This window comes from Oryzias melastigma, linkage group LG12, assembly GCF_002922805.2.
Source record: "Oryzias melastigma strain HK-1 linkage group LG12, ASM292280v2, whole genome shotgun sequence".
NCBI classification, from domain to species: Eukaryota; Metazoa; Chordata; class Actinopteri; order Beloniformes; family Adrianichthyidae; genus Oryzias; species Oryzias melastigma.
The window spans coordinates 23,320,337-23,342,017 of record NC_050523.1 but is presented as its reverse complement, the minus strand read 5'-3'; the positions used below and the strand labels follow the sequence as shown (position 1 = coordinate 23,342,017).

The 21,681-nt window shown below is 38.3% G+C and overlaps 1 protein-coding gene across 1 annotated transcript in view; it reads right to left on the bottom strand.

Annotated features, from left to right (window-relative positions):
• whrna (whirlin a) overlaps positions 1–21,681 on the bottom strand; it is a gene marked incomplete in the record, with an annotated part of 201,423 nt that overhangs the window by 50,233 nt on the left and 129,509 nt on the right. Inside the window, 1 exon segment of the mRNA XM_024299665.2 lies at positions 2,327–2,535. Coding sequence (XP_024155433.1) covers positions 2,327–2,535 — 209 coding nt within the window.

Genomic DNA, 21,681 nt, shown 5'->3' with positions numbered 1-21,681 from the left:
ATGTCCTTTTTCTATTTGTTAGAGCATTAAATTCATGGATCTTTTGGTTAAAAGGGGATTTTCTCATAAAAAAATCAGTTCATGACATATGTTTAAACTTCATTGTAGTAAATTTGCAAAAATGTTTAATAAAAAATCTGGAAATATCTAGAAAACGCTCACCACGTTACAAACTTTACACCAAACTGTCCAAAAAGTATCTGTTTGTCTGTAAAAGTTATGTTTACAATGAGATAACTAGACCAAATGTTTTTATCATGTTTTTAGGAAACAAAAAAGGACATAAAGGGATAATATTACTGTTACAATTTAAAGGTCAGCAACTATTGTGAATCCATGTGAATCTAAATGTATTTATATGACTGTGGAGAGGAGCCGTTTGACAAACCAACCTGATGCTGCTATCTGAGGAGGAAACTGTCCTCACACAGAAGACAACACTTCCATCCATCAGCGCTTCATCTTAAACACAAACAGCTGTGAGCAGACAGTGTGTGTGTGTGTGTTCAGCATCCTGTACGTCAGAGGATCCGAGAAGTCCCGGTTCCGCTCCGCCGCGCTGATGCTCCGCGGAGCGGATGAGGAGCTGTGACAGACTTTAATGGGGTTGTTAGCGCATTAGTTCCAGCTGACGAGCAGCAGAGGGGATGTTCTGATGAGGAGCTCAGGCTGGAGCCTCCCATGCTTTCAGGGACCTAGAGTCATCGGGGCGGTCCAACCTCTGACCCCATGTGATGGTGAGCATCTCTGTGTTCTCCCAAAACATTTTTCTCATTGACTCTATTTATTTCAACAGAAAAACATGATCAGAAAGTTGATTGTTTATTCATTTGGGGAGAGCAGAAACTCCATTTCCTCTGCACAAACTCTGAAAATCATCTGTGTTACAGCCAGAGAATGAAGACCAAAGGTTAATAGGAAGATGCATTGTTTCCATGGAGTCTGAGGACGAGAATCCCAGCAGAAATCAGCTGATGTTCAGACTTGATAGTGAATCAAGCTGCTGCTCTGCATGATTTAACGTGATGCTTAAAAATGCAAACTTCAGCAGAGATGCAACAGAATCCTGTCATGCAATAAAACTTTAAAAATGTCACTTTTTAACATAATTATATACTAGATATAGCATGCTATTGCATGCTTACTAGATAAAGCTGCATGATTCATTTAAAGATTAATAAACTGTTGTCTTAATTGTCTTTATTTTTAGTTAGTTTAAAGCTAATGATGGTTAAGATGTGTGCTTTACATCCAGTTTACACATGTTCCGATTAGTTGACTAATCGAAAAAAATAATCGGTGATTAGTTGACTATTAACATAATCGTTTGTGGCAGCACTATTCTGCAACAGACTAAAGTTGGAGCTGAAGTTTGTGGCTGTTTCTCCCACTCTGTGTTTTCTTCCTGTCTCATTGTTGACAACAGCATTCTGTGCTGGGTGTGTCCGCTCCACTCTGCAAGAGCACTGCTCCGTCTGCTGCTAACCGTTTCTGCTCTGCAGCTCTGAGCAGCTTCAGTCCTGAAGCTCTGAGGCTCTCCTGACTTCTGTTTCTGGACTACAAAGGGTTATTGTAAAAATATCTCCTTCAAAGAGTTTGTAAAATTCATACCTGTGAGTTTATAAAGATGTTCATTAAGTCAGAATTATGTTTACGTCAGCGTTAGCATTAGTCGTCCTATGGGAAATTCCATAGGATGTATTAAACGTATCAAAGCATCAAGCTAGCGAACTTTAGCTTTATGAGCTAGATCGATCTATATTTTTATGGATCGATTATTGATCCATTAAGCTTAAATCGACTTAAATCGATTAATTGAAGAATGGACACTTGGGGCCTATTCAGCGTGTTTTTTACATCACAAATACAATCTTTTTTAACTAACATTTTTTCTTCTGCTCCTGATTCACAACAATTAGAATAAAGAAATCCAATGTTGCTTAATTATTCCTTCATATGTCTTCTATCATGAGAAAAATACCACAATAACATGTTAAAAACACCTTTTTTTTGGTCTTTAAGGATTTTTAACTTCTTTGGGGTCTCTCCAGGCAATTTCTTTAAGTTTTCTACCCAAACTTTCCTCTAAAAATTTCTTCTTTTTTATGTAAAATAATCCGTCCGGTTTTCCTCTTTGCTCCAACCGTGTCAGGAATGGACACAGCTGAGGTGATCGGTTCCTTTCCTGATTAAAGTTGCTTTTCCTTCCTTCATTGTGGTTTGTTTGTTATATAAATGTATCAATCAATCAAAAAGCATCAATCTAAATGTTTTCATACCAGTTCTTTAGCCTCCTCCAGCATGTTCTCAGTGTGTGAGGACTTACCTGGCCATGCTGCTGTTGGCAGAACTCTCTGCGATCTGCGAACTGGCGATCCACTTGGTCTCCCCCACCACCGTCCTGGCGTGCGGCAGGCGCCCCACGTCCTTCACCGTCATCATCAGGTGCCGTGAGGATTTGAGGACCTTGACGGCGTCCTCGTGCGGGATGCTCAGAAAGCTGTGGCCGTTCACCTCCAAGATCTGGTCTCCAACCTGCGGGGAAGGAGTGGAAAGAGGGGTGGTCTGAAGGGCGGAGCAAGGTGGCGAGGGCGGAGCAGGCAGAGGCTGTCACGTGTTCACAGGTCAAAGGTCAGAGAGAGGTAACGGATAGAAGTGGTGAAAATCTTTCATGAAATTTCTGTTTGCGGCTGAAAACACTCAAACTTTTTAGCTTCTATTTAAAGAAACTTTTATGTGTAATTCCAGTTTTTGGTCAAGTCTGGAACAGGGGGGTCAAAGTCAATCGCACAAGGGGCCAAACACCGAACAGGATAAACATCTAAAAATCTAAAACTATAATTTTAAAACTTTAAAACTAACTTTTTCACATAAATATGAACTAGATATATATCATTACCTGCAATAATACTAGTGTGAATGCTGTAAGCTGCATGTGGCTGCTTAAGATGATAGTGCTGATAGCTGAAGATGCTGAAATTGATAGCTAAAAACACTGAAGCTGATAGGTGACAACGCTGAAGTTCATAGATCAAAACGATGAAGCTAAAGCTAGCTAAAATATTAGCTAAATGCCAAATTAGTTAAAAAAACAAAAAATAAAAATAAAAAAAGGTTATCCAAAACAGCTAGCTGAAAAATTTGCTAAACTTTAAAGTAGCCTAAAAACCTGAAAAAAGGCTATATTAGCTGAAACAGCTAGCATGTAAATACCAGCCTAACTCCAAAAATAGACTTAACAACAAACTAAAAAAAGCCTAAATTATCAAAAACAGCTACCATGTAGCTCAAATATGAGATAAACTAAAAAATAGCATAAAAAATCTTAGTAAATTCCAAAAACTGTAACTTTTTAAACATAATTATGAATAATAAAACGTCAGGAATATTATTCCAGAATAAATCAACTTAAACCTTAAATAACTTTCAATATGTTACTCTCCATAAAAATATATTTTATCAAAATTATACAAGTTAGAAATAAGTGCAAGATAACATCAGACCATTAATAACAATAAAATAAAATGATCTGGAGGGCCGGATAGATAGAATTACCCGGAGGTCCGGATCCGGCCCCCGGGCCTTGACTTTGACACGTGGTCTAGAAAGAAAGCAAATGTTCTTTTTGGTACTAATGAACGTCAAGTATCACAATTAACCCCTTGATGTCTGAATTTAGTTCCAGAGACGCATAAAAAAGTCAATAACGTTTTGTTGTAAAGTAGATTCTAAATTAAGTTGAGTTTGGGGCAGAAGTGTTTAATGTGTGTTTGCATCAATAGATATCAAAGGGTTAAACCAGGGGTGTCAGACTCATTTTGGTTCGGGGGTCAAATTCAACCCGTCTGATCTCAAGTGGGCCAAACCAGTAACATAATAGCAAAATAACCTATGGTCAACTTGTTATCTGTAGCTTTGTTTTTTGTTTTTTTTTAAGTTGGAAAAAATGCCTCAAACAACCTATTAGCCTAATCACTTTTTGGTAATTGTGGTGTCACACCTCATCCGTTTTATACCAACTTAACAGCGGTGACGCTGGCAAACTGCATCCCTCGCGCTTGCAAAGAAATGCTGTTTTGTTTCTTGATTTCTTTTTATGCTGGTATTACTTTTCCTTTACTCCCCCTAGTGGCGGAATTACGTATTGCAGCCATCTGTTTAAATCAGGGGTCCCCAAACTGAATGTAACTTTTATTCCAGCCTTCTGCAGTCTGTGCCCCTATCTGATACATGCAGCTCTAATCGCCATCAGATCTTTGTTTTCATTCTATACAACTGGACTCATTTTCTATGAAGTTTTGAACTTTAAATAACAGAGAAAAGTCTTAGTTTTTTTGTTTATTTGTTTTTTTTAGGTAGATTTTTGTTAGCCCTTAGCATGGAGCTGCTGACTCTGACGGTCGACATGGCTTTAAATCTTTTTGTTTTGTCTATTTGTTTGATCCAGCGTACTAATTATTTGATGTAGTTCTTTCTTTGCAAGACACAGGTTTTTCTTTATTTAATAAACTCTTTCTTGTGCCCTTGATGTCCAATATTCCATGTTATGGTTTCCTTTTCTATTTTCCTCTGCTTGTGACAGGTTTGCCCATTGGGGACGTACCAGACGGCATTAAAGTAAAGCACAAAATTAAAGACCCAAATTAACTAAAGATCAAAAGGGAGAAAGTGTCCTGAAGGTGCTGATCTTCATCAAATCGTAAATATTTGGACTCTTACACCGACTGTTTTAACCTTATTTGTCAGCATGACTGTAATAAATGAGCCGCAGAGGACACACTAACCAATCCTTTTCACCGAAAGCAGAGACTCACTGGAGTTTCAAATTACTTTGTCTGGCATTTAGACGCGTTTCAGTGTTTAGCATTTTCAGAAAGCTCCAAAATGTCACTATCTGCCTCTTCTGTTTCATTCTCATTTTCCTCTGGTCGGCCAAGCAAGCCTTCCAGCTGTGGCTGTGTTCTCTGGGAGCGGCTGCTACCACAGATTAAAGAGATTTCCTCTCCGCAGATTCTTTTCTTCACTTTAGAACATCACCAAACCAGCCACCGCTTGGTCCAAAATTGATTTAATAAAAGCAGGAATTTATGGATGAAGTGAATCTGAAAAAAGCATGAAAACTCTTTCCTACCAAATGCACAAAACAAAAGTGTTCCCTGATTCTCAATGACTCACCGGCATCATGAGTCACCACTTTGAATATTGTATTAAGGGAGGGGGAAACATTAGTTGTTAATTCAAAATACATTTTTGAAAAAAGAAAAGCTCAAAACTTAAAAAAAGTCACTCGCATCAAAAATGTTGTGTTCAAAACTCCTAACTTTGGCAGTGAAAGACTCGCACGGTTCACCTCTGAAAGGATCAAAGCGGTGACCTCATCGCCCCGCCCACAGCATTGTCCCGTTCACATGGTTCTTTTGAGCCGCGGCTCATAAAATTATTAGATGTCACCAATGGACTTTGACGTCCTTATTCAACATTTTCCTTGTTTGTTTCATTCCTCAAAGCTTGTGAACAACTTCTTCTGTTTTTGGACTTCAGAGTCTTTTTCCTTTCTCTGTAAAAGGGATGTTTATCCAGCTGGCTGCGTCCTCCATCAGGAGGAGGGAGATGCTGCTGGGATCATCAGAGCCCGTCTCAGGGAGAGCAGGTAATGACTGCTATCATGAGAGATTCAGGAACTGAAAGAGCTCAGAAGACGCATTTGAGAGAGAGCAGCTCAACACTCAACAGTCTGCAAAAGAGGTTTTCATTTTCTGGATAAATGCCTGCACTTCTGATAAATATTAGGGGAAAAACATAAATCAGTCCTGGATGTTTGTTGATCTGATCAATATTTAATTAATAATGCATGAGACAAATATTAGAACAGTAAATTATATTAAATAAAATGTCTCTTTCTACTTATATCCATCATTCCATCATCCATGGTCAGTGAGGAAGCTTAAGTCTATCAACATCCTTCTCCATTACGCCAATCTTAACTTTACAAACACAAGAATATGATATATAGAATAGAATATATTGCAAAAGCATCCTCACTACTATCATTTTTGTGTGTTGTCAGAACATACTCTGCTCAGAAGAAAATGCTAACAACACAAATTAAAAGCATGAGCCTATGAAGGCCTGGATGTGGAAAAACACTACAGTCTGATCCGACTTTGATGTTATGTCCTTCAGACAGGTCCAGATGAGGATCAGTGGTGGGTGTGGCCTCCATGTGCCTCTATGACTTCCCCACATCTCCTGAGTATGCTTCTGATGAGGGATCTACTCTCACTGGGACCAAAGCATCCACCAAATCCTGGACAGTCTGTGGTGCAACCTGGCGCTGGTGGGTGGACATGGTGTCCCAGATGTGCCAGGAATAGCCAGACCATTGAGAACCTCATCTTGGTACCTTATGGCAGTCAGGCTACCTCTGGTGAGCACATGGAGAGCTGTGCAGCCCTCTGAGTGTGACTGACTTGGAGTAACAATGAGTTTTTTAGGTTTTTTCTTCTTTTTTTGAGCAGCTTATTTCAAACAATGAAAGAACATAAAGAATTATTTTAATTATTTCAAATATAAAAGTTTCCGTTTTGTTGTCCTCCGTGTCCAAAATCCATTTTTTTCCTAATCTAATAATAAAAAAATGTGTTATAGTAGTCACATCTAAGAAGTAACAAAAATAAAACCTATTTTCCTGTGATCAACACACCCGTAAACGTAGATTTTTGATCTCCTTCTAGTTAAATGCATCTGACGTTTGTTTACTTTTGATGTCAGGTTTTACAACAGCCAAACGGGCTTCATCGTTCTGTATATTTAAAAGTGTAGTATTACGAATCAATGACTGTGACTCACAATCTCAGTGAAAAAAGAAGCTAATTTAGCTCATTATGAAATGGTAGCACTTTTACAAAGACAGTTTGAGCTGAGATGTGAGTGTATTAGTGAGGACGACGGCTGTGAGCTCCTGCTGGTCTGATGTTGGACCTCCAGTGTTGACATGGTAACGGCAGACATCTCGGGCCATTGTTTCATTGACAGGATTATTACAGCTGAGTTTTCTTGGGTTTTGTTCTTTGGATTATTTTTAGTAGTTGTCTTTGGGGTTCAGGTTGTCTCTGGTCACACCATCATCCATGGATGTGTCAGTCCATTTCTCAGACTCTTCAAGTGCCACACCGATCATCTGGTGATATATTGTAAAGGTCTTTCCAGTGGTCTTTAATTATGATTATGCCATTTTTAGGCAAAAAAAAAAAGTTTTGAAATTGAAATGTTAAGTTTTGAAAACTAAAAAACAGAACATTTGAAGCTGAAAATAACTAAGTTTATTTTAGAACAGTAAAAAGTTTAGGACACTTATATTTTTTTGACCAAACACCATATTTTTTTTTGTTTGATTTATTTGGGTTTCAAATAATATTGTTAGCTCCATCCTCTCCCACTAGCTTACAGCCCCTTAAAATGACAATCTCAGATTACAGTGCTACAAAAATGGAGAGCAGTATTGAAGACGAACATGGATCTACTTGTCTGTAAGCAGATGGCTCTAGATTTTGGAATTATTAGATTCAGACAGAACTAGAAAATGGTGAACGCACTTTATAGTGAGTAGGGGGGGATGCAGAGATATCTTGTTTTCTTGCCGTCGTTACAGTCCTTTCTTTCTCTGCAGAGGCAGTGACATAGAAAATGTTGTCTGCCCCCTAGTGGCACCTGAGTGTAATTACCTTTTTTTTCCTGCAGATATCGCCATAAACAACGGAATTTTTTTTTTAAATTATTTTATAATAGTTTTCTTTTCTGGAAAAATTCTTATCTTTAAGGGATAATTGTTTTAAAAATGCTCATTTAGACTTTTTTATATTAACTATCGGGAATATATTTTTAAGAAAGTGGGAAAATGTCAAGTTTTACTGGATATTATTCATAATCTAAGTTTAAAATGACTGACAAGAAAACTACGGTGAGCGAGCATTCTAGTAGTACTTGAACACAACACTCACGGACGAATCCGTGAGACGTGGAAAGAGTCTCACGATAGATTTGTGCGTGTTGTGCGTGCGTAGTAGGTCATACGTGCGTACTTTTTAAAGATTTTTGTGTGTCATTAGTTTCAAACTGTTGTAATTTTAATTTGTGCATGTTTAAATTGTATTTTGTATTTCTTTTAATTTTTTTTTACTTTTGCACAAAACATATTATATGAGTTACAAATGAAGAATTCCGCATGCAGAAATCAGAGTGAGTGTATTTTCTCTCCACACTCTCAGGTCATCCTCATCCCTGTGGAACTGTGGACGAACATCTGTAACTGTGTGTCACAACACTTGGGTTGGTTCTGATAGCAGCAGCACAATAACATGTAAAAACATCGTTCTGAGGAGATTCTGATTCCATGAAGAACTCCCCTCAAAGGTGTGCGGACATATGCCGTTCTCAGCAGGACTGACTGGTTGTTGGCATCTGCTTCACTTGACAAATGAATACAGCCTTCATTCAGTCTGTAATTACACGCTGATTAAGTTTTATAACTCTGCGAGCTTCATTAAAATCCTCCCCTTAATTACAGAGGAACAAATTAGATAACGACAATAAACAGCATTAATCTTCCAATAAATCTCTTTACTATGATAATGTGTCAGGGTTGCAGACGACGGTGAATGTCACCTCCACCTCCCCTCCGACGGGATCTAACCTTAACACACTTCATTCTGATAAAGACACACCCCGCGATGTGACGACTGATTCGGGTCCCACAGCATCAGTAATCTCAGGAGCGCGGCGCGGCCCGGAGACGCAGCCGGGCGTGGTTAAAGGTGAATGGCTTGCCTTTGGCGTCATTTAGCTGCTGCTGACGCTCTTCCGCTCCTCTCATTAATCTGCTCCTCCACGCGCCCCCTCCTCTGCCTCATTATACTTCTATTTGAGAGTAGATGGGCCCTGTCTTGACTTATGAGCGCTTCTTTGGTTCCTTTTTGTGATCAATCTCTGCAGGACACGTGGGGCGCCTTCAGGACGATTAAACGACAAGCGGCTCCACTCAGTGACGCCCTGTAATAACAAGGCCTTCTCAGCACACAGGAAAACAGATCAGACGGCAGATTGGTGCCAACAGGAAGACACTGCATTAACTGGAACCTCCTGATTTCAGGAAAAACATTTTGTCAGAGCGAATACCTGCTGAGGATTCATCAGATCCATGGAAACATGAAAGAGTTTCATGTCCGCTGAAATGATGAATGCAAATATGAAGGGATGCTGGGGATTTGGGTTGTTTTGCCACAGCGAACTCCTCCTTAGGTTTTTCATTTTGGACTCTACAGCTTCTATCCTGATCAGAAGCATTGATTTGGAATCAATCTGGAGAGGAAGTTGTCATTACTGAAGGAAACCAGCTTGTTTAACCTCAGTGAAGCTGTGGATCCAAAGGACCTGAAGAAACCTTTGATAAAGACTCTGGATGAACAAAAATCTGTTTTTATATTATTTTGTTGGCGAAAAAACAAGCAAAAATTCAGACAGCATGTATTCTGGTCGGCTCTTGGTGCTAAAAACTCATCTGGATCCTTGTTTACATGTTATTTTTTTATTTCTACAGTTTGTAGCTGTAACTAAAGTGGACATTAAAGTTATAATTTAGGTGGGGTTGATCCATACGGGTGATGGGGGTTTTGCGCTGTCTGTCCAATGAAGAGTGTTTTTTTAAGTCTGGGTGGCCGATAGTCAATATTTAGGCCGATATTCATTTGCAAAATTCGTTTTGAAACAGAAAAATGAAATACAATGGGCAACATGCTGTCATATGCTAAACTCATGCTATTTTTTACATCATTTGGGAAGTCTGTAGACAACTTCTACACGTGTAATTGATCATTTGTTTTTGTTTTTTTTTCCAATTCCACAAAATCTGTTTTAAATAGTCAATCAAACCAACTTATTTATTTATCGATGTCCAATTCCCCCTGAACTCAGGGTCAGTGGTGACGAGTGTGGACTGTGTCAGTTAAAAATGGTAAATTAAAAGAAAAAAAACAATTCGTAAAGGTGGGATTATTTGTTTTTCTTTTTATATCAAACATTCGGAGTAAGCGAATGCGGCTGCAGAGCATCGGCCGTTCATCGGGCTTGCAAAAAAGTGTCAGTCACAAACACACTTCATCTAACAATGAGTCTTTTTTTATGTGAAGACTAATCTCCTGCATTTTTTCTATTTTTGTTTTTTGATTTTTTTTTTTTTTTTTTGTATTGCAGTGTTCCCTTATTGCATAACTGATTGTGAATCTCTGTAAACTAAAAAAATGTGCAATAAAGTTTGTTGAAAAACAAAAACCCTGAAATCTCATGCAGTCCGTCTGGGTTCAACATATCTACCCGTCAGGGCAGATGTGACACAAGCTTGAGTACGGTGGCCCTGAAGTGCTAATTACATAAACAAATTGGCTTTTGTAAAAAAGAAAACAAAAAAAAAAAATGGAAAACAACATGTATTCCAAAAAAATAAATAAATAAATAAAAATCAAAAACGAAACATATTAAGAATCCAGAAATGGTCTGGACTACAGGGCGTCGCTGATTGGATAATGACGTTTGTCCTTCATTTCAACTGAAGGTTACCTGACATGAGTGATGATCAGTGATGTCCCATAAACCTTTTCCAGTTTCTCATTGTGTTCTGTTTCTTAACATTTCATTATGTTTTCTGGAAATTAGTTATGTTTAAAAAAAAAAGTTTTTGTAAGCTTTGATTTCTGGACTTTTGTTTTGTTTTCTAACATGTACTGCTATTTGTTTTACTTTTTTAATTGTTTCATCTTTAAAATGTTTTTAAAGATGAGTGATTTGTTGATGTGATTTGCACTTCAGGGCCACCGTACTTAAGCTAGAGGTTAGGATACAGAGCCATCACATCTGCTTTTAATTTGAAAATATTAAACTGAAAGGGAGCCTTTAAATTTGTTATTATTGCTGAACAGCACAGTAGTAAAATATTCAGGCAGAAGTAGGTCTGACAGCAGAAGCGCTGGATAATAGATGGATGAAATGTCTCATCAACAGCATGTTTGAAAGGATCAAACCCTCTAGGATACGTGAAGGAAAACAGGGAGAAGGAGAACTACAAACTAGGTGTGAGAAGAAAACGGAGGGAATGACAGTGACTAATAATATTAGTGCTCTCAAGTAAAACCAAACTCACTACATATTTGTGCTGATGGAACTACTAGGAGGTGAAAACATCAACCACTCTTTCAGCTCCAGAACATCGTCACATTCAAACAGGAAATGACTCTCAGAATGACTGGAAAACAGGCAGTAAATCATTGGACCCCCCTCAAAAACTCAAAAAAAGAACTCCTTCCCAGCTGTGCTGTCTTGTAAATATTCTAAAACGAAGAGGAGTTCTCTTCATTTGTTGACGGATTTAAATGCAAATTAAAGTGCAGCACTTGGCAAGTGCTAAGTGATGAATCATTTCCCCCGCCGTCTTCAGCTCGCACTAATTGCTGTCAAAGACTCTTTTGGCTCCGTGGCTGCAGATCTTTTCCTCCTGCTTTCTGTTGTGATGCTACAACCCGAGGAACATGCTTCGCAAATGAAGACTCTTTCCTAAATATTCCATTTGACTCATTGATGGGATTAAAAAGGGCTCCAGAACCAGGCAGTGAAGAAATTGTGATAAGGAAATGGGGAGTAATGACAGTTTCTGTGACTTTGAAAACCTCGTGGTAATAATAACCCTGAACTGCTGGAGGCATCTGAGTCACATCGGAAAATTCTGGTTAATTGATGCCTTCAAAGCAGGCAAAGGCTAAAAAAAGACACAGAGTCTTTACGACTTTGCAGTTTCCAGGGCTAGAAATTTCATTAAGCAGTGGCAGTAAAGGGGCCAAAAAAGCGCTGAAAGACCAGGAAATCTTCCCTCAGGGGCTAAGAGGAGCCGTGCATAATGCTGCGTTCAGCAGTGACCCATTCCCTCTGTCATTACAGGGGCATCACCTCCTCACTGTGGCAGTCGGAAGCCCACAATCCACTGAACGCTTTCTACAGACAAATCTGAGAAGACTTTTTGCCAACAAAGACTTTGACATGTTCCTACGATCCCTTTGGCTGTAAAACTGTTGAACAAGAGACAGGTTTTACTTCAGGTTACTTTAAAATACCAGCAAAAGGGAAACGCTAACTCATAAATAAAGAAAACTAGCATTTTCAGAGTTTTCCAAATGCATAATCTGTCAATGCAGGGGTGTCGAATTCAATCGCCCAAGGGTCCAAAATCTAAAACACACCTTAGGTCGCGGGCCGAACAGGATAAACTTTTATTGAACACTCTAAAACAACATTATTAAAACTTTATAACCATAACTTTTTAACATAGTTATGAACTAGATATAAGGAGTTACCTGTGATAATGCTAGTGTGAATGCTGTAAGATGAATTTGGCAGCTAAAGATGCTAATGGTGATAGATGAAGATGCGGAAATTTATAAATGAAAATGCTCAAGGTAATAGCTGAAAACGCTGAAATTGATAGCTGAAACACTCAAGCTGATAGCAGAAAAGGCTGAAGTTGATAGCTGAAATCACTGAAGCTAATAGCTAAAAAAGGTGAAGCTGAAAGCCAGCTAAAATATTAGCTAAATGACAAATTAGCTAAAAAAAAAATAACCAAAAAAACAAAAAAATCTTAGGCTAACCAAAACAGCTAACATGTAGCTGAAAATGTAGCTAAACTTCAAAATAGCATAAAAACTGAAAAAGCCTAAATTAGCCAAACAGCTAGCGTGTAGCTGACATGATAGCTAAACTCCAAAACAGCCTAAACAATCTTAGTAAATGTCAAAATAGTCCAAAAATCTATCAGAATGCCCATTTTCAAAACTTTAAAACCGTAACTTTTTAAAATAATTATAAATAATAAAAAGGCAGGAATATTATTCCAATATAAATCAACTTTAACCTTAAATAACTTTCAATATTTTACTCTCTATAAAAATATATATTTTCAAAAGTATACAAGTTAAAAATAAGCGTAAGGGTCATTAATAATAAAATCAAATGATCTGGAGGGCCGGATAGAATTACTGAGGGCCAGACCCGGCCCCCGGGCCTTGACTTTTACACATGTGCTCTAAAATATCAAAAACAAAAGGGAAATTTAAACTCGTAAATAAAGAAAACCAGCATTTTCAAAGCTTTCCAGATGTAAATGCATAACCTGTCACAGAGTGCAGCTCTCTTGACTTAGCCTTTCAGTCATGTTTGGGTTTAGAGTTTTTTTCCCGGAAGGTAATATTTTAAATTGCAAACTGCAAAAGATTAAAACTCTTTGTGAGGTCATGTTGTCTCCCCCAGCGATGGACTTCAGCAGCAGGTGCAGATGTAGGTCAGTGGTGCAGCTGAGCCTCGTGTGCCGCGGTGCATTAACGCCATAGAAACAGCTATGGATTGTTTTTGCTGTTGATTCATATCCGTGATCTTCAGCCTGAGGTAATTTACTGAAAAGTTCTCCTCATTTTTCAAAGTGAAAAACAAAACCCAAACACCAAATAATTGCATCCCTGTGTGACCCGACCCACAGCTATCAAAGCTGCTTCTCTCTCTGAGCTTTAGTTCTATCCAGGCCTTTCAGTTCAGTGAATGACACCAAACTGAAGTGCTCATGCTCAGACTTCTTTCAGCTCAGAGTCAAAGGTCAACACCGTTTTTTCTGCATTTAAACTCTTTAGTGCCAGGGTACTTACATTATCTTTCATTTATATTACTTGTAAAGTTGTTTATTTGATTGCTTTTGCTTTTATTTTTAGTTCAAACTAAATTATTTATTCTGTCAGATTATTTTAACAAATCTCTAAGAGTAAATTATCTTCTAACACTTTAGGGAGACTAATTTGTATATTACAGGAGGGAAAATGCTATTTTAAAAAGATATTTACCAAGAAACCAAATCATTTAATAATGTTACAGAAATTAGAGAAAATCATTTTAGCTCTCAATAAGATGTATTCATAAGCTGTAACTAGAAAACTGAATTTCCAGCACATATCTGATGGACTGAATTTTAATGAAGAAACTAAAAGAGATTTACAAGCAAAACAAGACATCTTAAAGTAAGTAGCACTTCTTAAACTAAAAGATTCAACAAAAATAGTCAAATATTAGAGCCAAAAGCCTAATAATTATGTAAAATTGCCTGGTTAAAGACTAAACTGTTGCATTTATGTAACAGATATATATATAAATATATATATATTTCAGTGGGGTGGTGTGTGTGTGTGTGTTAGGGGCCGGGAATTGATAAAAAAAAAACGAATTAATTGTGAATCTGGATAAAATTATTCGCGATTAATCACAATAAATGTTATTTTCTTTCAATATTTGCCGGCCACTTATTGTCTGTAAATAACCATAATAGAAAATCACAAGCAAAATTGTACATTTAGAATGTTTTTTTAACCTTGGCCTAAAACTCTGTTTGGTCTACTTTTGAATTTACCTCTGTATTTTGAACCTGAAAGATTACCTGCTTGTGTTTTTGGTATCATTAAAATCATTACAACCTCTCTTGTTTGACACTGCTTTTATTTGGTCATTTTTCACACACTAGACTTAAAATTATGCAAAAAAAGAAAATTCCATCTGGAAAAATGAGGATTCATTTTGCAATGTAAACTCCAAAAATGTTTAACGAACTGCTTTTTCAAAACAGAATGAAAGTTTTGTATGAGTAATTTTAGTAATAGTAATAGTAATTTTATAAAAACAACAAGAATAAAATTTTTCAGCAAACTAATCAACATATTTTCGAATGAAAATACTAAAAAAACACAGGGTAAAGTCAAAGATTCCTTATGTATATATGATATAGGAAGAGTTTCTGTTGACAGAGGAGCATCGCAGACCTCACAGCTCCATGATATCAGGGAGCCCAGTTTCTCACATTTGTTATTTTTCCTGGAATTCTGTTTTTTCTCAGCTTTTTCATTTTTTCTCATTCATTTCCTTTATTGTGGGTGTTAAAAATAATAAAATATTTTTCTTTTTTTGGGGGGGGGGTTAGGTAGGTAGGCTCAGAAGGAACCTACACCGGTGGGGGCGTGTCTGTCCACTCCTTCGATGTCTGTGGGCGGGAGAACCACAGAGGATTTGGAGCATTAACCCGAACCAGAACCATGATGCTGACCTTAACCTTTCCTCTGGGTCTGTGCAGCCAAGAAAAAAAGTTCAGAACTGACTGCAGTATCTAGAAAACAATGTTTGAATACCATTGTCACATTTCATTTGGGTTTTGTTGGGCATTGGTCCTCCGCTTATAGGCGTTTGTTTATTCACAGTTTCACATCTATGCAGATTTTTATTCAGTCACGTAACTCTTCCGGCTCCTCTGACAACTCAAGACCCTTGGATAATATTTTTGTGTCTGAAGGAAGTGCTGAGGTGTATTTCTGCACAGTGGAGCACCCATCAGCAACCCCCCTCCTCTCTCCATGCCCCTGAATGGAGAAATGGCATCAGCTGACTCAGAAGCGGCTGCAAAAAATCCCGATATGTTGAAAAAGATAATCACGGAGAATAATTAATATCTTGAGCAGGAGTTTATTATTTGATGAAGGAGAAAGTACACACTCCTGATTTTAAGGCACAGAGAGACAAAATGACGCTCCTCATCTGCGTCATAAAGTACGCTGTTGCTGCAGCTGTGGTACAGTTCTGAATTTTAAAAATAAATCAATTTATGTTGAGCAATACACCATTGTTCTTGAATACATTTTTTACAGCACATGAAGTGTTTTTTATGAGTATGGATCAGTAACAGACATTGTTCATCCGCGGGGTGAGATGGGGACAAAGGGTTCTACGTCTTCGCGGATTTGTTGATGTCTCCGCTCTCTAACCCTTACGAACAAGAGGTATTACTGTAATGTCTAAGTGGATCAAAATTATAGATATGAAAACAAAAATGTAAAAATGTTTTTGGTAAAGTTAAGTTATTTTTCTGTTTATGTTACACAAAAATAACAGTCTGTGATATAACGAAAAAGCCATGCTGTTTCATAGTTTGAAAATGTCCGTCTAGTAAAGTCTAATGCTTCTTTCGTTTAATCCTGCCTCCATCGAGGACTGTGGCTCTCTTTGTGCACGAGGTTAAACTGCGTTTAACTGCCAGTCTGGAGGAAGACTGTGATGCCTGTTGCTATCGGCCTGTGTGCCACTTTAATGAACTCTGGTAAAAAAATGCATCTAAAGAACGAACTGGTATCTTGGAAAAACATGCCGTCACACACGTCAATCACATTAATTCTCCGATCGAAACTCTTTGAAACTGTCGACTCAATTTACTCGCACATCCTGCAAATTATGGACCTATAATTTTCCTCTAGATGTAAACATGTATGGCGTCTTAGTGATATTAATAACAATGTTTACATTGAGAAGATAAAACTGATGAAATTCCCTCATGTTGTTGACTTCAGGCTTGAATTTGTTCACTCCTGTATTGACAAATGCCTGTGGAAACCCTGCACTTGCTTTCAAAGCTGGCCGTGAAGAGCGTCTCGCTGATGCAACTCTGACAGCACTGAAGCGCCGAGACCCTGAGAGAAACCTGAGGACAAACCGGCCTGAAGGATTCTGAATGTTAAACCCAGACGGCGGGCGGGCGGCGCTGACCCGGCGCCTGAAGCTCAGATCAGAGTCCAAGGAAAAGACCTCCAGAATGAGATTGTTCTGTCCCACCCGTCACATTCATTATTAAAGTTTTATGCTTATAGAACAGTTTTACAAATGCTGGAAGGTTTATTTTTCAAAATACGCTGAGCAAGGTCATTTTGTTGTAAGACACAGGCCCAATCCGAATCCTTCACTTCTCCCTTCCCCTCCATTTGACGGGGCAAATGTGTACAGAAAATGTATTTTTTAAATCTGATCCTCTAAGAGGAGAGATACAAAGTCCTCCGTTGCGAGGCTAAACCACGTCATGCTGAGAAGAGCTTTACTTACTGTAGGTGTGCTCTGACAGACGTTTACATTTAAATGTAAGTAATGACTTTTGTTGTAGCATGACCTTTTTAAATTTATAAAACCGCTGTTGTTACGTATATTCAAGTGTTGGAAGCTCCGAGCTAATACTGGCAGACTAGCGACTATTGATGATGTCATCAAACGAAAGTGACGTCCGAGTTATGAGACACTATTTATCATAACTCTCAGTTTGGAGGGTCAGATAAAGGGGAAGGAAAGAATTTGGATTGAGCCACAGAGTTCAGATCTGTTATCACACCATACACCAGGGGTGTCAACTCAATCACACAAGGGGCCAAAATCCAGAACACATCTTAAGTCGCGGGCCGAACAGGATCAACATTTATTGAAGACTCTAAAACTACATTTTTAAAACTTTAAAACCACAACTTTTTAACATAACTATGAATTATATAGCATCACGTTCGATAATTCTAGTGTGAATGCTGTTAACTGGATTTTTGACGCTAAAGATGCTAGTGCTGATAGCTGAAGATGCTGAAATTGATAGCTAAAAATGCTGAAGCTGATAGCTAAAAACGCTAAAGCTGGTAGGTAGCTAAAACATTTGCTAAATGCCAAGTGAGCCTAAAAAGCAACAACAACAAAAAATCGTTAATTAGCCAAAATAGCTAGCATGTAGCCTAAATACTAGCTAAACTCCAAAACAGCCTAAAAAAAATAAAAAAAACACCCAAATTAACCACAACATGTATCTGAAATATTAACTCCAAAACTCCAAAATAGCCTAAAAACCTTAAAAAGAAAAGCCTAAATCAGCCAAAAGGGCTAGCATGTAGCTGAAATTTTAGTTAAACTCAAAAATAGCCTAAACAATATTAGTAAGATCCAAGATAGTAAAAAAAATCTAGCAGAATTTCAATTTTTAAAACTTTAAAACCCTAACTTTCTAACATAACTATGAATAATAAAAAGGCAGGAATATTATTCCAGAATAAATCAACTTAAACCTTAAATAACTTTCAATATTTTACTCTCCATAAAAGTATATTTTTGTCAAAATTATACAAGTTAGAAATAAGCGCAAGATAACATCTGGCTATTAATAACAATAAAGTAAAATGATCTGGAGGGCCGGATAGAATTACCCGGAGGGCCAGATCCAGCCTTGACTTTGACACACGTGCACCACACGTTCCAGCCAACTTCCTGGGACTTCAGGTGGTTTGTTTTCACACACCAAAGGCTAAAGTGGTTAAACGGCCAGTGGAAACCGTGGAGTTCTATCAGCTGCTCTTTAGGGGGCGCTAACACAAGTCAGATTGCTGTAAAAAGTATCTTTCCTGTAAAGTTCCACTCTAACTATTCTTAAAATTCTCCTCTGTTGTCTTTTAATTTTGATGATGCAGTTTTCAGCCAAAGTCAAACAGCCTGTGTTGTTTTTATATTTTCTGCAGTGTGGCAAAAGTTCATCAAAAATTTACCTCTGTGTTGTGGGCGGGGCTGTTGGTGTGGAAGTAAGCCTACGTTGATGTCCCAGCATCCCTTTATTTACACCCTCTACCACTTGCTCACAGCCCCTCACCACTTCAAGCTAACATTTGCGTAGTGAGAAAAAACAGCGAGGCGTATGAGAGTCTTCAAGCCGTACAGTAGATATCAGCTCAAACAAGATGAATTAAGATGGTATTGGATCTAATTGTCTACAAGTGGATGGGTTAGAATTGGAGCGGAACAGGGAGACTTTGGCATTGCAGTTGCGTCACAAACCTGGGGTTTTTTAAACTACAGATTTGTATCTGCGCCTGATCCATCACAATTTGAACAATACTACAAGAACATGGAAGGAGTCTTTAAAATGTGGCTTGTTGACAGAAATTCTAACTTTCCTATAAACTCGGACACAGAGGAGTTAAAACGATCATATTATTCTACTGTTCTATCTTCTGCTGTTCACAAGATGTTTCTGCTTTGTTTCTGTGTCAATTTTCAACTTTTAACCTCTAATTCAGGCGTGTCCAAAGTCCGTCCTCAAGGTCCGTCCTCCTGGTTTTCCAGAAATCCTGCCTTATCTGCTGCTGATTACCTGGATCAGGTGTGTTTGGCCAGTAAGGAGCTTCAATGGCAGGTTTGTTGGAAAACATGAAGGACGCTGGCCCTCGAGGATTGACTTTAGACACCCATGCTCTAACTATCAGTAAAAAAAAAACCTCCAGAACCAATGAGTCCACTTTGTGACCAGAACAACGGATTCAACCTGAAGATTCTGCTGTCTGATCCAATCCTTTATTCTAGATTCTGTGGATTTGTGAACCATCCGGCAGCCCAAGAGGAGACAAGTCTGAAACTGTCACCAGAGTGAAATGGAAACAATGGTGTCCTGTCGAAGAAGGCATTTCACAGGAGGAAAGATAAGATTCGATTGATGGGGGATATGAATAAGCAAGAAGACATGAATCAGCAAGACGGAGTTCTGAGGTACGGCGGTAAAACATCTAGTGCTGCGTTCACACTGAATGCGATTTGTGTATCAAATTCACACCAGATATCTCTTTTGTTAAATTCGTTGCTCGAGGCTTGTCTAAAAATTTGTTTATAGACTTGAAGACACAGACACGTGTGGGAGGAGCTTCCATCAAAAGGTTTTAGCCTTAACGCCACATAGAAGCACGACTGTATATCTCATTTACTTGGAAGACACGGATGATGTTGAGACATCAGGTTTATTTATTTTGAACTCTTGATGAGCCACGAAGCCTAAATCACCCCTCAACCCCCAAAACATGCTTGTGCCAGACTGACGCACCACACCTGACGCTCAAAGATGCAGGACTTCTGATTGTGTCTGTACATTGACTTAGCATTGAAACCTGATGCGCTAATTGCAGTTGGTGTGAACCATTGACTGTATAAGTAAGAAGTGGAGTGAGCAACCCCTCCCCTCTTGTGCTCCAAATATGAAGTACCTGCTGGTTGCAAGAAGTGATTTGATTTTATTTGTCAGAATAACAATTCTTGCACTGATGCATTCTTTTTAGAACATTGGATATAATCCTATTTTTTTTAAAGATATTTTTTTCTTTAATGCAAGTTAGTTAAGTTATAAACTGACCAATCAAAAGCCCCAGTAAAAGCATGTAGTGCCCACTGGCCCCGCCTCAAACATTTTATTGACAGCTTCTCCCTGGCTTGCTTTAAGTGGGAGGGGTGTGGACTTTGAACAAGTCAGAGCAACTCATGATTGCAGTAGTGCCTCTAAAAACGTGACTCAGACCAACTTGGACTAATCGCTGTCGAAGGGTTGCAATTGGATCCAATATGGCGGAGACGTATCAGGAAGTGACGACGAAGGTTCTAGCCTGATTTCATGAGGACTGGGGGTAATGCATTTCCTATTCTTACTTATACAATCTGTGGTGTAAAGGTTTCAATCACATACACCAGGGGTGTCAAACTCAACCGCACAAGGAGCCAGAATCCAAAACACACCTTAGGTCGCGGGCCGAACTGGATAAACATTTATTGAACACTCTAAAACTAAATTTTAAAACTTTTAAACCGTAACTTTTTAACATATTTAGGAACCAACTACATTACCTGCAATAATGCTAGTGTGAATGCTGTAAGCTTAATGTGGCTGCTGAGGATGCTGATAGCTGAAAACACTGAAGCTGATGGCCAGCTAAAATATTAGCTAAATGCCAAATTAGCCCAAAAAATAGGTTAGGCAGAACAGCTAGTGTGTAGCTGAAATAATTGCTAAACTTCTAAATAGCCTAAAAACTGAAAAAGTCTAAATTAACCAAAACAGCTAGCAGAAAACGAGTAGCCAATGGGAGCACACTTCATCAATGCGGTCCGCGAAGACCTTTTAACACTAGAATCCCTGGAACTTTCAGCTTCTGCTACAATGCCCCCTCCCCTTCTCAAAGTAGTGTTGTGGTGATCACCTTAAGCCATCAACAATGACTCCCTGATTTCGCAATGCAGAATGTCATGTTTAAATTTAAGTTTGACATGCATTCCAGATTCCGCCACTAGACGGTCAAGTGGTTATGGCTGCGGACTCACATTCAGAAGGTCATGGGTTCGAATCCCGCTCAGGAATAGTCCAGATGAAATATTTCTTTTTACTTTGAAATTTTATTTTGACCTCAAAACTGTTCAATGCAGGTGAAAGAAATATTTTTAACACAGACAAATGCCTTTAAAGCATCAACAATGACTCCCTGATTTCGCAATGCAGAATGTCATGTTTAAATTTAAGTTTGACATGCATTCTAGATTCCACCACTAGACGGTCAAGTGGTTATGGCTGCGGACTCACATTCAGAAGGTCCTGGGTTCGAATCCCGCTCAGGAATAGTCCAAATGAAATATTTCTTTTTACTTTGAAATTTTATTTTTACCTCAAAACTGTTCAATGCAGGTGAAAGAAATATTTGTAACACAGACAAATGCCTTTAAACCATCAACAATGACTTGCTGATTTCGCAATGCAGAATGTCATGTTTAAATTTAAGTTTGACATGCATTCCAGATTCTGCCGCTAGACGGTCAAGTGGTTATGGCTGCGGACTCACATTCAGAAGGTCATGGGTTCGAATCAAGCTCAGGAATAGTCCAGATGAAATATTTCTTTTTACTGTGAAATTTTATTTTTACCTCAAAACTGTTCAATGCAGGTGAAAGAAATATTTGTAACAC